The 14,965-nt window shown below is 37.8% G+C and overlaps 1 protein-coding gene across 2 annotated transcripts in view; it reads right to left on the bottom strand.

Moving 5' to 3' along the window:
• Window positions 1-2,482: 2,482 nt before the first annotated feature.
• The window catches only part of brf1a (BRF1 general transcription factor IIIB subunit a), a 49,589-nt gene continuing 37,106 nt past the window's right edge, over window positions 2,483-14,965 (bottom strand). For both annotated transcript variants that reach the window (XM_077731697.1, XM_077731696.1), the window contains 6 exons: window positions 13,184-13,265; window positions 13,068-13,126; window positions 12,692-12,954; window positions 6,448-6,499; window positions 4,779-4,926; window positions 2,483-3,058 (listed from right to left, as the gene is read on the bottom strand). In XM_077731697.1, coding sequence (XP_077587823.1) covers window positions 3,024-3,058; window positions 4,779-4,926; window positions 6,448-6,499; window positions 12,692-12,954; window positions 13,068-13,126; window positions 13,184-13,265 — 639 coding nt within the window. In that variant the 3' untranslated portion in view covers window positions 2,483-3,023. The remainder of the gene's footprint in view (window positions 3,059-4,778; window positions 4,927-6,447; window positions 6,500-12,691; window positions 12,955-13,067; window positions 13,127-13,183; window positions 13,266-14,965) is intronic.

The raw sequence follows: 14,965 nt of genomic DNA, 5'->3' as shown, positions 1-14,965 counted from the left end.
ATACACAACCCAACTCAGAGGCAACACATCATTTCACACTTGTTCAAAGCAGTTATTAGGAAAATATTCGGATCAAAACAAGAGAGTAGACTACTTACCGACTACAACCCTTTTCTACTGTGTCCATTTGACAAAATTCACCACTTGGTCAAACAGAAAAAAAAGTTTAATTCAGTAGTGATTTTCATACCTGTCAACCTCGAACCATTTGTGATCTTACCAAATTTTGTTTTCGCCCTTACATATATGTATAAATACATGGAAAATCTTACCACTTTACTTTTTTGTAAAAAATCACGAACAACAAGTAGAAAATGCCAGAAACAGCTGATCAAATGAAAGTAAACATAAACAAGGGAACAGGAAACGGAAATCACATGGTGAAAGTGTTACAAAACGAAATGTTTATCATGATCTTTTTTTTTTAGCCAATCAGAGGCGCCGGTACATATATCACTTGGCAGACATGCGTTTCCGGGAAGAAACAATGGCGGATGGTGAAAAATGGCTAGAAAGTGCCTTAATTTATTTTTTTTTCTCAAAATCACCGTTTAGCGTACCATTTTCATGTGTACAGCGTACCAATATAAAAATGGGCTTTCAGTTGTACCAATTACGGCGAGAACGTACCAGTTGACAGGTATGGATTTTGTCATTCCAAATTCCTGCACAAACATGTATTAACCAATTAAATGGTGGAATCTCAATCTGCAATGTAAAAACTGTTTATTTTCAGAGCAACTCTGATTTATGTATCATCATCTATATGTATCAACATCAATACTCCCAATGAGTTAAAAATGACATTTCTTGGGATTACTTTAAAGGTCAGATGATTTCCTTTGGCTCTCTCGAAGAGAATGCAGCCCGGCTTTTTCCGGCAAACAAACAATGTGTGTAATTAAATTGTCTCTCCCACCTGCAACACAGGTAATTACATGCTTGCACGTGGAGACGTAAACATTTGTACATGCTGGATACAAAGACAGAAGACAGTGGTCCATGCACAGCTGTGGTAGAAAATAAATTAAAGTGTCATACCATCGGTAGGAAGGGCAAGCAAGACGTATTGTTCCGGGATACAAATGAGGATGTTTGAGTTGTTGTTTTTTGCATCCGCTCCATACAAGTGCAGAAAAATATCTATGAACAACAGCTTCAACATTTGCGGTTCCAATACATCTTTTTTTAAATTCATTTTCTGAACCGCCTTATCCACACTAGGGTAACAGGGGGTGCTGGAGCCAATCCCAGCTGACTTTAGGCCATATACTGCATCAGTGGCCAGCCGATCGCAGGGCAGGAAGAGGCAGACAACCATTCATTCTCACATTCACAACTAGGGGCAATTTTGAGTTTCCAATCAGCCTACCGTGCATGTTTTTGGAATGTGGGAGGAAACCAGAGTACCCGTACACACTATTACCTAGGGGCAATTTAGAGTGTCCAATCAGCGTACCATGCATGATTTTGCAATGTGGGAGGAAACCGGAGTACCCGGACGAAACCCTCGCAGGAGAACATGCAAACTCCACACAGGTGGACCGACCTGGATTTGAACCCAGGACCGCCAGCGGGCCGCCTGCCAAGTCAAAGTCGGAATTTAAACCGTATTGAAATGATGTGGTGTGATCTGAATAGGTTGTTCATACCAGAAAACCTCTAATATTGCAGAAATGAAACAATCCTGCACAGAAGAGTGTGCCAAAATTCCTCCAAAGCATTGCGAAAGACATCACAAATTACCATGAACGCTTGATTTCCCTTATTGCTGCCAAAGGTGGCATAACCCGTTATTAGGTTCAGGGGGCAATTACTTTTGTACAGAGGGCCAGACATTGCATTTTTCCTTTTTCTTAGGTTTCCTTTGTGTCACACTGAAATTGGTCTGATGAGCTGACACCTTTGCATGTAATAAATATGCAAAAATCAGGAAGGGGGCAAATACTCTACACTTTCTTGACAATTGTACTTGTGTAATTGTATTTTTGTATAGGTGCAAATTAATATTAGGGGGGATCCTACTTCGTGGTTTTTCAATGATCACAGTCATGTCTGGTCTGAGGGATTACTTTACCTAGGCTTATTACATTGACTGGTGGTGGGCTAGTGACGTAAAAATAAGGAAAGGTAAGTTACTTATCTCTTAAAAGAAATAATCGCATGTGAAATTTATCATGCAAAAACGTGACAGGAAAAACTTGAGTACTTGAGTCAGACATTTGCATTAAAATGTTAAACGTATCCATTTAAAATGTGAAAATAATCATGTTAAATTATTTAACTCCTCACATCAAAAGATAAACAATATCATGTAAAATGAATCAATTGGGATTAATAAATTATATTAAAACATCAAACTCATTACATTAAAATTTCAACTATCAGTTCAAGTTTGGTGAAATTTCTCATGTTAAAGCATGAAATTGATCATGTTGTGATGGAATGATTTTGGAAATAAACACTCAGGGCTAAAAATGGGTGGTTTGCAAGAATGTAAAGGATTTATTTATAATGTTGGGTTGTGTGCCATTAAGTGTTTATCAGGTTTAATGACAGCAGGGCAAAAAAAATAAATAGTCATTAACATTTACTGGTCACATACTCTTCTTCAGGGCTCTTGTGACACCTCATCTTATGACAGGCAAATGTAAGTGCGCAATGTCATCATTCAGTGATATTGTGAACCAACCATCACTTCACTGGGATTTTCCAGCAATACAAAAATAATAAATAAATACAAAAAAGGAAAAAATGGTGAATCAATAGAATCCAGACAAAAGAAAAAAATGTAACTTTTTCCAAATGGTCAAGCCTGTTTAAACCAGATAAACAAACATTCACATTTTCCATCTTGCCATCAACTTGGACAGTGATAACAGAGATGCTACCCGATGTCCCGCCACTTTGATTGTTCAGCAGTTGACATTCGACAGCTATTCTCGACGTCCGCTATCTTGTGGCGCGGCTGGGAAACCAATTCCCAGATGTGTTGATAACATCGACAGCAAAACGAGTCGCCGCTAAAAAGCGTCATCGTAATCATCACAGCCATAATCTGTTGGAAAACACAAAGAGTTCAATAAAAATGGCTCTGGTAACAATTTTGTTACAGTGTTCCCTCGGTTATCGCGGTTAATGGGGACGGGGACCACCCGCGATAAGTGAATTTCCGCGAAGTAGGGATTCCCCTTCAAAAATGCTTAATTTGAATTTAATTCCAATTTTTTTTTAAAAAATTTAAATTTATTTTTATTTTTTTACCCCCTGTATACAGTACACCATATAGAATACGGGTAGAGAGAGTGAAATTCATGTTATAACAAAAAAAATTGTAAAATATGTTGTTTCAATGTAATATTTGTATTTTTTTTTCCCCAAAAAAATCTGCGAAGCTCTGAGTCCGCAGAAGCTGAACAGCGAAGTAGCGGGGGAACACTGTATATCAAATCTGTGGTTGCAGATCGTGAACTAACACAGGCGTCAAACTCAGTCATTGGCTTACGAAACAACACTAAAACCAATTGAAAACATTTATAAGCAAGCTTTGAAAGTATTGGACAGAAAGCCAAAAAAGGCGCCACCACTGAGATATTAAGAAACACAAATGCCTGAACTGAAACAATAGTGTTAGATATGCAAATATAATCTTACTTTACAAAATTTTACATCACAAAGCTCCTGCTATGTTTTGTCCCAAAAAAATTCCAACACATTAACAAGAGCTGGCTCTAGAGGTGACTGTAGTTCCCGTTGAAAAGAGTGCCATCAGCCAAAGCACCTTCTCTGACTGTGAAACTCGATAACAATTAACATACGTGAACTCCCGTCACTAAACCTCTTCACCAATCATGTTAAAGTAATAGACGAACAAAATTGCGAACATGACGCTATCTAAAATTGTGCTACGCGTGTGTGTGTGTCTAGTTCATCGTTTATCTTGTACGTACACAAGGGATTAAAGATGGAAATTAGCCCTTGGCTACAATCTTACATATATATGTTCATTAAAAAGAATATATGTGCTGTCCTTCATCAAATAAATCAATCTCAAACTCAAGGCCCAGGACCAGATCTGTGCCGCCACAAAATGTTGGGTGGGCCACCTCGGTAAATCATGCATTGACTTAATAATATTATATAATGTGTTGGGGTTTATTCCATATTGCTTTTCCAATAGTTTCCTTTTTTCAACTGCTAATCCTTGCAAATAAAAAAAACACAAACAGCAAATCAACTATTACTGACATTTTTGTTTTGTGGACAACTAATACACATCTACACTGCTTGAGACAAATGATGAAAATACACAGGTGTCATTGAGAAGCACAGTCCTAATTTTGCAAAATAATTGAACATTTTAACAATGCAAAATGCTAAATTTACTTTACTCGCATTTATGCTGCCCATGCATTTAAGCTGCCCCCTTGATTTTTTTTTTGATTTTACAATTTCTCACGTACTAGCCACCCCCGGATTCCCAATTTTCACCCTCGATTCGGTCATAGTTCTTTTGTCTGACAAAAGTGGCTTATATGCGAGTAAATACAGTTTTTAGAACATGATGTTCTCTTGCAAAATTAATCGTCATGGTAAGTTAAAATGGCGAGCCAAAAACATTTTGTAAAGTAAATAGCTGAAAAAAATGCTGGATTATTTTCATAGTTTTGAGAGAAAGAAAATGCATATTTAGTAGTTTGATAAAGCCTGGTGTAGTAATCTACGAAAGATTTGTACTAAACACAAAAAATTTGGCAGCTCAGCGTTACTCAACCAACCTTGACTTCCCATCAGGTCCATGGCGCTTACGCAGGTTTCTTCTTCCTCGTCGTCCTCTTCCTCGGCTGCATCGTCGTAGAGCACCGGGCCGCTCTCCACTAGCACGGCCGGTGGGGTCGCCACGGCTTCTGGTGCCGGAGAGGCAAGCTGAACATACAGAAATATTATGGGATAAATTTCTACTATTTAATCTGGTATCGACATTACCCAGGTGACATGACTAACAATCAGTGGTCTCAAACCGGTTCCACATAGGGCCGCAATGGGTCCTGGTTTTTGTTCTAACCGATCCAGTGCCGACATTTTAACCAATCAGGTGTCTTTAAAATAAGTAGCACCTGACTCTAATTAACTGATTGCACTTGCAAAAGGTATCCTTGTTGAGTTGGAAGGAAAACCTGCACCCACTGCTAACAATGATGTTGTGAACGTGTTGTGGAAACAAGCAAGCGGAATAAAAGCAGTTCTCATCTCATTTTCTGAACCGCTTTATTCTTATTAGGGTCGCAGGAGATTCTGGAGCGTTTCCTAACTGACTCTGGGCCAGAGGTGGGATACATACACAGTGAATCGGTAGCCAGCTGATTGCAGGGGACAAGGAGACGGACAACCAAGCCCACTCAAACCTATAACTAGGGGCAATTTAGAGTGCCCAATCAGCTTACCAAGCGTGATTTTGGAATGTGGGAGGAAACCGGAGAACCCGGAGGAAACCCACGCAGAACATGAAAATTCCAGATAGGTGGACTGACCTGGATTTGAACCCAGGACCCCAGAGCTGTAAGGCCAACACGGTAACAACTCATCCGCCAGGCCGCCTGATTATAAAATATGTACTATATAATATTATGAGATTAAAGTTAAAAAAAAGATATATGTTGAAGTTATGTTTAAACACTATGGGAAAAAAGTCACAACATTACAAGAATAAAATCATACGTCATGATATGAGGAAAAAAATACCAGAATAACGTAATATATAACTAAAAAGTCTTACTGTTAAGAGATTAAAATCCACACAGGCTCGAGGAGACACAGGTGGACCGGCCTGGATTTGGCCTACCCAGGAACCCAGAACTGTGAGGCCGGCGTGCTAACCACTCAATCCACTGGACTGCCTTTGTATGGCTAAATATTGTAATGTTGGCAAAATATAGATACTTGCCCAAAAAGTGGTTGTAGTTTAAAAAAAAACGAACATCATTCTTGCCTGACTTTTTGTCCCCTCAAAGCCCCCCAAATCCAAACGAGTTAGTCATGCCAACGTAAAATTGGGGTTGGGTGTGCTTGTACCAACTTCTGTGACTTCACGTGTTAGGAATGTCTCTGTACAATTTCCCTGAGAATTACTAGAGGTGATGTTCTAACTCTTGTGAGAGATTCAAAATGCGGGCACGGTGCACTCATCTCATCGAATCTGCAAGATTACGTAAGAGGGCAACAGCCCCAGCCAATCAATGCTTCCCGTTCCAGAGGGAGGGAAGAGAGGTGACAGGAAGTGGTTGGTTGCTAAGTAACAAGGCTTGTTGACCCCAAATCTCATGGGATACGCAAATCCCTGGCACGTGATAAAAAGGGAGAAGAAAGCAGAAAGTAGAAACTAATAGACAGGAGACAAAAAAAGTAGATTCTCCCATAACGTGATGATGAAGAAAAACATTATCTGACCTGGTTCACAGCCATCTTCTTTTTGGGAGGCCCGGTTACAAATGGCTGCAACCTGACAAGAAACAAACAAACAAATTGTCTATAAAAACATTCTTCGCTCTGAGTGTTTATTTTCCTTCACAAAACACAACTTTGTCAATACTTCTTAAGGAAAAAAAACCCTTAACATACCCTAAACATTCAAAAATTAATTGTCATTAACTCAAAGGCTGGAATTGATGGTAATGTATGTTCAATTCATTTAGACTAGAGGGGCTAGGCAGCAATCGAATGGCTTTACTTTTTAAATTTTTTAATAAATGTTTTCAACCTAAAAAAAACGTGAAAAAGGACAAAATCTTCACTGTTTAATTAATAAAAAATGAGTGGGGAGGTTGTTTTGGGGAAATAGGATTAAATATTTCCCACAATTGAGTGATTTTAGTATTTCATTTCATTGTTTGAATATAAAAACAAAAACATGGAAAACAAACAAATTTTCATTTTTTTGCAGGGCAAAATAGTATTTTTTTTTTGGTCTCAAATTATACCCTAATTTTTTTTCAATTAAAAAAAGCCATTGAGATAAGATTGAAAAAAACTGAAAGAACAAACATTTTTTTTCTGGAATGCCCAATTTTGTGTAAAGAAATTTAATTTAACTTTTATTTTAGTAAGAAACATGAAGTTATTGTACATGCTTAACTTTTACACGAGACAAAATGATATACTTTTAGTATTCAAATATTTCCCATTTAAGTGATTAATTTTATGGTTTAACATAAATTTCATGTTTGAAAAAAAACATTTTCACATTTTAACTGAACTTTCATCTTCACAATGAAAAAAATAGTTTTCACATGTTGAACATTCAGATTTTACATGAATTCCTTTTACATTCACATTTAATATTGTGAACTGTTTTTTTTAGATAATGTTCAAATATGAACGCAATAAATTAGAGGCATTGATGTGAAAAATTTCACATATTGCAGCGATAAATTTCACATTTCAACCTGTCAATTTATATTGAGATTTGACAACTACAACTGTCAATGGCAGTCAACGAATATCATTGCATGGTCTGACACTTTATGGCTGATTTTGAGTGACCAGCAGAATTTAAAGGTGAAAGTGTCAATCTTATGGAGTGGAGTCTGGTCTCCGTAGTGACCAGAGAGAGCAGTAGCTGCGGGGAGTGGCTCCTGACGCGACTCGGGCGGCGTATAAATCAAGCATCGTTGACAACAATGTACTGAAAGCGGCGCTCGCACAGACGCGGCGCCGCCGTTGCTGATGTCTCATTTGGATCAAACTCTTCGATTCATTCTGTGCCAATTAAAATAATAGATGTTACTCCTTGGATTTTTATGATTTTTATGAACTGAAACAATACTGTTAAATATGCAGATCAGCCATCTTAGTTTACAAAATCTTCCATCATATAGCTCCTTCCCCAGTGCAAGATTTTATACAAAAAATCCAAAACATCAACAATGGCTGGCTCTAGAGGTGACTGTGTAGTGAGTGCTTCATACCTGGAAGTCAATAGCAATTACCGTATTTTCACGACGATAAGGCGCACTTAATTCTTACATTTTCTCCAAAATAGACAGTGCGCCTTATAATACAGTGCACCTTATAATACAGTGCGCCTTATAATACAGTGCGCCTTATAATACAGTGCGCCTTATAGTCGTGAAAATACGGTACATACATACACATATATATACATACATATATATACATATACATATATAGTATATGTATGTATATAATTCAATAGTTGCCTCTCCCATTTCAGGTGACTATTGACGAAACCAATGAAATTCGCAGTAAGAACAACCAGGATTGGAGATCTGACATCGTCGATGGGACTCAAAGAATTAAGTCCGCCCCGATTTTGGGCCATCAGTAACTGCCGGCTTTAGCGCAACGTTGCTAATCAGCTTAGCACCAAACGAGACGCTGCCTGAGCCGCAAAAGCAACTGACAGCCTGTGCTGTGTGAAAGCGGTTGGGGGATAGGCGTCAAATGGAAAAAAAGTATTAATCTAAATGTGCCGACTTGAGATTGAGGGACAAAAGAAAGTGGAATCCCATAAGGACTTTGCATCAAATCAGTAATAGAAATCACAATTACTTATAGGGCGGATGAGTGGTTAGCGCGTTGGCCTCATTGTTCTGAGGTCCCGGGTTCGAATCCAGGTTCATCCTCCTGTGTGGAGTTTGCATGTTCACTGTGGGCCTATCTTGGTTTTCTCCAGATATTCCAACTTCCTCCCGCATTCCCAAAACATACATGTTGTACACATATATTTGGTCAGGGAGAGTTGACAATGAATGAACAGCAGTCAACGTGTTAGCTCTGCCACACACTTGGGTTGGCATGGGCATCAGCAAACATCTGTTGGCTGAACTGCTGAGGGGCAAAAAAAAGACATACTCTTGGCAGAAAACAACCTCCGTCAGGAATTCTCTTTCTTCTCGGTCCTGTCTGCAGAAAAAGGTTGGCGAGCACCAAATGGAACAGCACTAGAGGGCAATTATGAGCGCTATTTCTGGATGCTGCTTCTTTCCAGTCAGGATGGGGGTGGGGATACTTGCTGAGCGTCCTTCACTTTGTAGCAACATTAAGAAAATACGACACCAAAGATGTCCGATGGAAGAATCTTGCTTATGACAGTGTTAACATTAGGATTGGATTATTTTCATAGTAACTTCAGCAGATTTTTGTTCTAACCAACACATGCTAGTCGGTGATTAATTGCTCTGGGCCAAATATTTTAGCTATAAGTGTGGAATAGATGCAAAAGACTATGTGCTGACAACAGTTTGTAAAATGTATACGTATACATGTATACATATATGTATACATACACATACGTATACATGTAAACGTCTACATGTATACATATATGTATACATGTATATATATACATATATGTATACATGTATGTGTATACATACACGTATACGTACATGCATGTATATGTATACATATACATGTACATGTATACATATACGTATACGTATACATGTACATGTATACATATACGTATACATATACATGTACATGTATACATATACGTATACATATACATGTACATGTATACATATATACGTATACATATACATGTACATGTATACATATATACGTATACATATACATGTACATGTATACATATATACGTATACATATACATGTACATGTATACATATATACGTATACATATACATGTACATGTATACATATACGTATACATATACATGTACATGTACATGTATACATATACGTATACATATACATGTACATGTATACATATATACGTATACATATACATGTACATGTATACATATACGTATACATATACGTATACATATACATGTACATGTATACATATACGTATACATATACATGTACATGTATACATATACGTATACATATACATGTACATGTATACATATACGTATACATATACATGTACATGTATACATATACGTATACATATACATGTACATGTATACATATACGTATACATATACATGTACATGTATACATATACGTATACATATACATGTACATGTATACATATACGTATACATATACATGTACATGTATACATATACGTATACATATACATGTACATGTATACATATACGTATACATATACATGTACATGTATACATATACGTATACATGTATACATATACATGTACATGTATACATATACGTATACATATACATGTACATGTATACATATACGTATACATGTATACATATACATGTACATGTATACATGCACGTATACATGTATACATATACACGTATACGTATACATGTATACGTATACATGTATACGTATACATGTATACGTATACATGTATACATATACATGTATACGTATACATGTATACGTATACATGTATACGTATACATGTATACATGTATACGTATACATGTATACGTATACATGTATACGTATACATGTATACGTATACATGTATACGTATACATGTATACATATACATGTATACATATACATGTATACGTATACATGTATACATATACATGTATACGTATACATGTATACGTATACATGTATACGTATACATGTATACGTATACATGTATACATATACATGTATACGTATACATGTATACATATACATGTATACGTATACATGTATACATATACATGTATACGTATACATGTATACATATACATGTATACGTATACATGTATACATATACATGTATACGTATACATGTATACATATACATGTATACGTATACATGTATACGTATACATGTATACATATACATGTATACATATACATGTATACGTATACATGTATACATATACATGTATACATATACATGTATACATATACATGTATACATATACATGTATACATATACATGTATACATATACATGTATACATATACATGTATACATATACATGTATACATATACATGTATACATATACATGTATACATATACATGTATACATATACATGTATACATATACATGTATACATATACATGTATACATATACATGTATATGTATACATATACATGTATACATATACATGTATATGTATACATATACATGTATACATATACATGTATATGTATACATATACGTATACATGTATATACATATACATGTATATGTATACATATACGTATACATGTATACATGTATACATGTATACATGTATACATTTTGTCTCGTCAACCCATGTCAGACCATTTAAACCCCACTGACTGTTATTTCATTGGTCAGATCGTCTGCTTTTGTTTGTCCATGCCATGTTTCCATGTTACCTCAATCCCTGTTCCATGTGCCTCGTTCCTTGCTTTCCGGGTTATGTGATTTGATTTCTAAGTCGTTGTTGTTTTCTATTATCCTGTATAAGTTATTAAAGTTCTCATTTGAGCACCACTTCCCTTGTCCTCGCCCGCTTCCCTGTGGTTGGGTCCTATTCGTCACTTCCTCACCTAGATGTCTTGCCAAAGACATAACACACGATAATTGGAACACACCCTATGGTCGGCCTTTTTAAAAAGGGGAACATCACCGCGGTCTGCCAATCCAGAGGCACTGTCCCTGATGTCCACACGATGTTCAAACAAGACAGCCCCACAACATCCAGAGCCTTCAGAAACTCCAGACGGATCACATCCATCCCTAGTGCCTTGCCACCAAGGAGCTTTTTAACCACCTCAGTGACACCAAAATTAGTTTTAGCTACAGTCTTCTTTTAATTCCGGACAAAAATAATTTGGACAAAGTACATTTTTCCAAATTTGCAGCATTTTTGGAGATTTACCCTTTTATATTATATAATGATAATTGAGACCTAGAAGTTATTTTCCTTCTAAATAACCAAATATAGTCACCTTACATAGGGTTAACAACAACAACACCTATTTAGTGAGATAATGCCCCAGCGGAACCCATGATTTCCAATGTGGGGAACCTCCGGGCCAAGAGGGAGCGGGGGATGGTGCCCCCTCGGCAACCAGGCACAATGGCCGCACTGTCAATGGAGGCGCAGCGTGGCTCTTTCAATAACAAGGTGAAAGGCTGACATTCTAGCCCCCAACCGTGTTTTGAGGCTTTTTTTCCCAGGCTACGCTCGCTGGGATCAGGAAAGGACAGGCACCTTGTTGCCCTAATTTTTTAGCCTGACAATATCCAGAAGCAAAAGAGAAGCAGGAGGGCCAAAATTCAATCAAGAAATACATACCATATTTCTGGACTATAAAGCATTTTTTTTCCTGGTGTGACTCATTAATGAATTTCAACACTTATGCCAATTTGTATCTATTATTTCAATTTTGAAAAGTTAATTTTTAAAACTGACTTTTAATTTCCATTTATTAATTAAAATTTTCTTTTATCAAAGCAGTTATCAATTTAAAAGGGATATACTGTATTGATCTAAGTGTTTATCTTTTAATTGCGTTTAAAACTTCTATTTTTATCTCAACATTTTAAACTATAATTTTAAAACGTATTTTAATTCAATCTTCATTTATTATTTTAATGCTCATTCATTACAACTTTTATCTATGTAATTAAAAAACATCTATTTGTCTACTAATTCTATGTATCTATTCATTTACTTGAACTTATTGATTACAATTTTGAACGATTTATTTAATTTTGCCATTGTTGGTTCTTCATAACCAAAAATGTGTTTTCCAAAGAAATGTGGGAAAGCTAATTGTTAATGGACTGAAGCCAACTGACCTTTTTCCCAGTGAGCTGAGCGGTGTGCTGAGGTTGAGCGTCGTCCGTCCTGGCCTCTGGCAACGTCCGACCGGCTTACCGGCAGATGCAGCAGGCGAGCTGGGTCCTTCGTGGCCATCGCGGGCGGGGCTAGCGCTGGGCTTGAGATCCTTGAGGACGTCGTAGTTGATTTTAGTCGAGATTCTCTTTTTCTCCAGCATCTTCTCGATGACCTCATCAGGTGTGTTGCCCCAAGCATCTGCTCGTCGACGAGGCGCGCCTCGCTGTTTGGGAAGTGAAGAAGTGTTCAAGCAGAACGGATTGGGCAGATACACTCATCAAAAGGCACTAAAAAACAATAATTCACTGCAACCACTGCACAAACGACAGCTCATACCTTCCTCTTTTCCTTGTAGGTGCCTAGCTCCTTTTCTTTAGCAATTTTCGCAGCCTTTTCTGCCAAAAAACAACAATCATTTCCAATGCCGGAACAAGAGTAGGATGACAACAAACCTTTCTGTTCTTTGAGGTAGTCTGAGTTATCAGCCATCCAGAGAGCTGTCTTCACCTGGACCTCCGTCTCACTCAGCAGGTACTGCCCCAACCCGAAAAAAGGAAATATGCGCAGTTCATTCACCGTTAATTATAGTCCAAATCCCTGAGTAACGGATTACTCAGGAACTAACAACATCAAGTTATACCTCAATTAAACGTGCATTCTAGATATAACGAGTTCTATAAGTACCGTATTTACTCGCACATAAGCCGATTTTGTCAGACAAAAAAATGATGACTTAATCGAGGCTACGGCTTATTGCGCATAAAAACACGACAAGCAAAAAATACTGCAAATCGTCGGCACCACAACACGATGACACCACTTCAAAATGGCGCCGTTGTGTCGGCGCGTGACGTCATAACGCAAGTGGATTTTAAAGGTTAGGCTTAATGGTGCGGGCAGCTTATATGCGAGTAAATACGGTACTTGAACACCCTTCTACATTGCAAGTTCCCCTAATTACAAATCGTGGAGATGTGTGAAATTTTCATCATATGTGCATGTCCACTGTGAGACAATCTTAAATGGTAGAAGCTAAATATGACGGTCAATCTCAATCGAGGTGGAAATCCATGCGAGATATGACCATCTGGGGTGAAAATGATCCCGAGAAAGGCGGGAAATCAAACCATGGTGGAAAATAAGTATTTGGTAAATACCAAAAGTTGATCTCAATACATTGTTATATACCCTTTGTTGGCAGTAACAGAGGTCAAACGTTTTCTGTAACTCTTCACAAGCTTTTCACATACTGTTGCTGGTATTTTGTCCCATTCTTTCATGCAGATCTCTTCTAGAGCAGTGATTTTTGGGGCTGTCGTTGGGTAACGCAGACTTTCAACTCCTTCCAAACATTCTCTATGCGTTGAGGTCTGGAAACTGGCTAAGCCACTCCACGACCTTGAAATGCTTCTTACGAACCCACTTTGTTTCCCTGGCTGTGTCTGGGATCACTGTTATGCTGAAAGATCCAGCCACATCTCATCTTCAATGTCCTTTCTGATGGAAGGAGATTTTCACTGTAAATCTCTCGATTCATGGCGCCATTCATTCTTTCCTTTACACAGATTGCCCTGGTCCCTTTGCAGAAAAACAACCCCAAAGCATTATGTTTCCACCCCCATGCTACACAGTGGGTATGGTGTTCTTTGGGTGAAATTCAGTATTCTTTATCCTCCAAACACGAGAACTTGTGCTTCTACCAAAATATTTTGGTTTCATCTGACCATAACACATACTCCCAGTCCTCTTCTGGATCATCCAATTACTCTCTAGCGAAGCACAGGATGTGTACTACTGGCATCAGCAGGGGGACACTTCTGGCAATGCAGGATTTGAGTCCCTGGCGGCTCATTGTGTTACTGATAGTAGCCTTTGTTACTGCAGTCCCAGATCTCTGTAGGTGATCCACTAGGTCCCCCCGTGTGGTTCTGGGATTTTTGCCCACTGTTTGTGTTATCAATTTGATGCCACGAGGTAAGATCTTGCATGGAGCCCCAGATCGAGGGAGCTCATCAGTGGTCGTGTATGTCTTCCATTTTCTAATAATTGCTCCCACAGTTGAATTCTTTACACCAAGCGTTTTACCTATTGCAGATTCAGCCTTCCCAGCCTGGTGCAGGTCTACAATTTTGTCTCTGGTGTTCTTCAAGAGCTCTTTGGTCTTGGCCATAGTGGAGTTTGGTGTGAGAGACTGATGGTGTGGACAGGTGTCTTTTATACCGATAATGAGTTAA

Source organism: Stigmatopora nigra, chromosome 13 (genome assembly GCF_051989575.1).
Source record: "Stigmatopora nigra isolate UIUO_SnigA chromosome 13, RoL_Snig_1.1, whole genome shotgun sequence".
Taxonomy (NCBI): domain Eukaryota; kingdom Metazoa; phylum Chordata; class Actinopteri; order Syngnathiformes; family Syngnathidae; genus Stigmatopora; species Stigmatopora nigra.
Note: the sequence above shows the minus strand (reverse complement) of the source record. Positions and strands in the feature narration are given on the sequence as shown.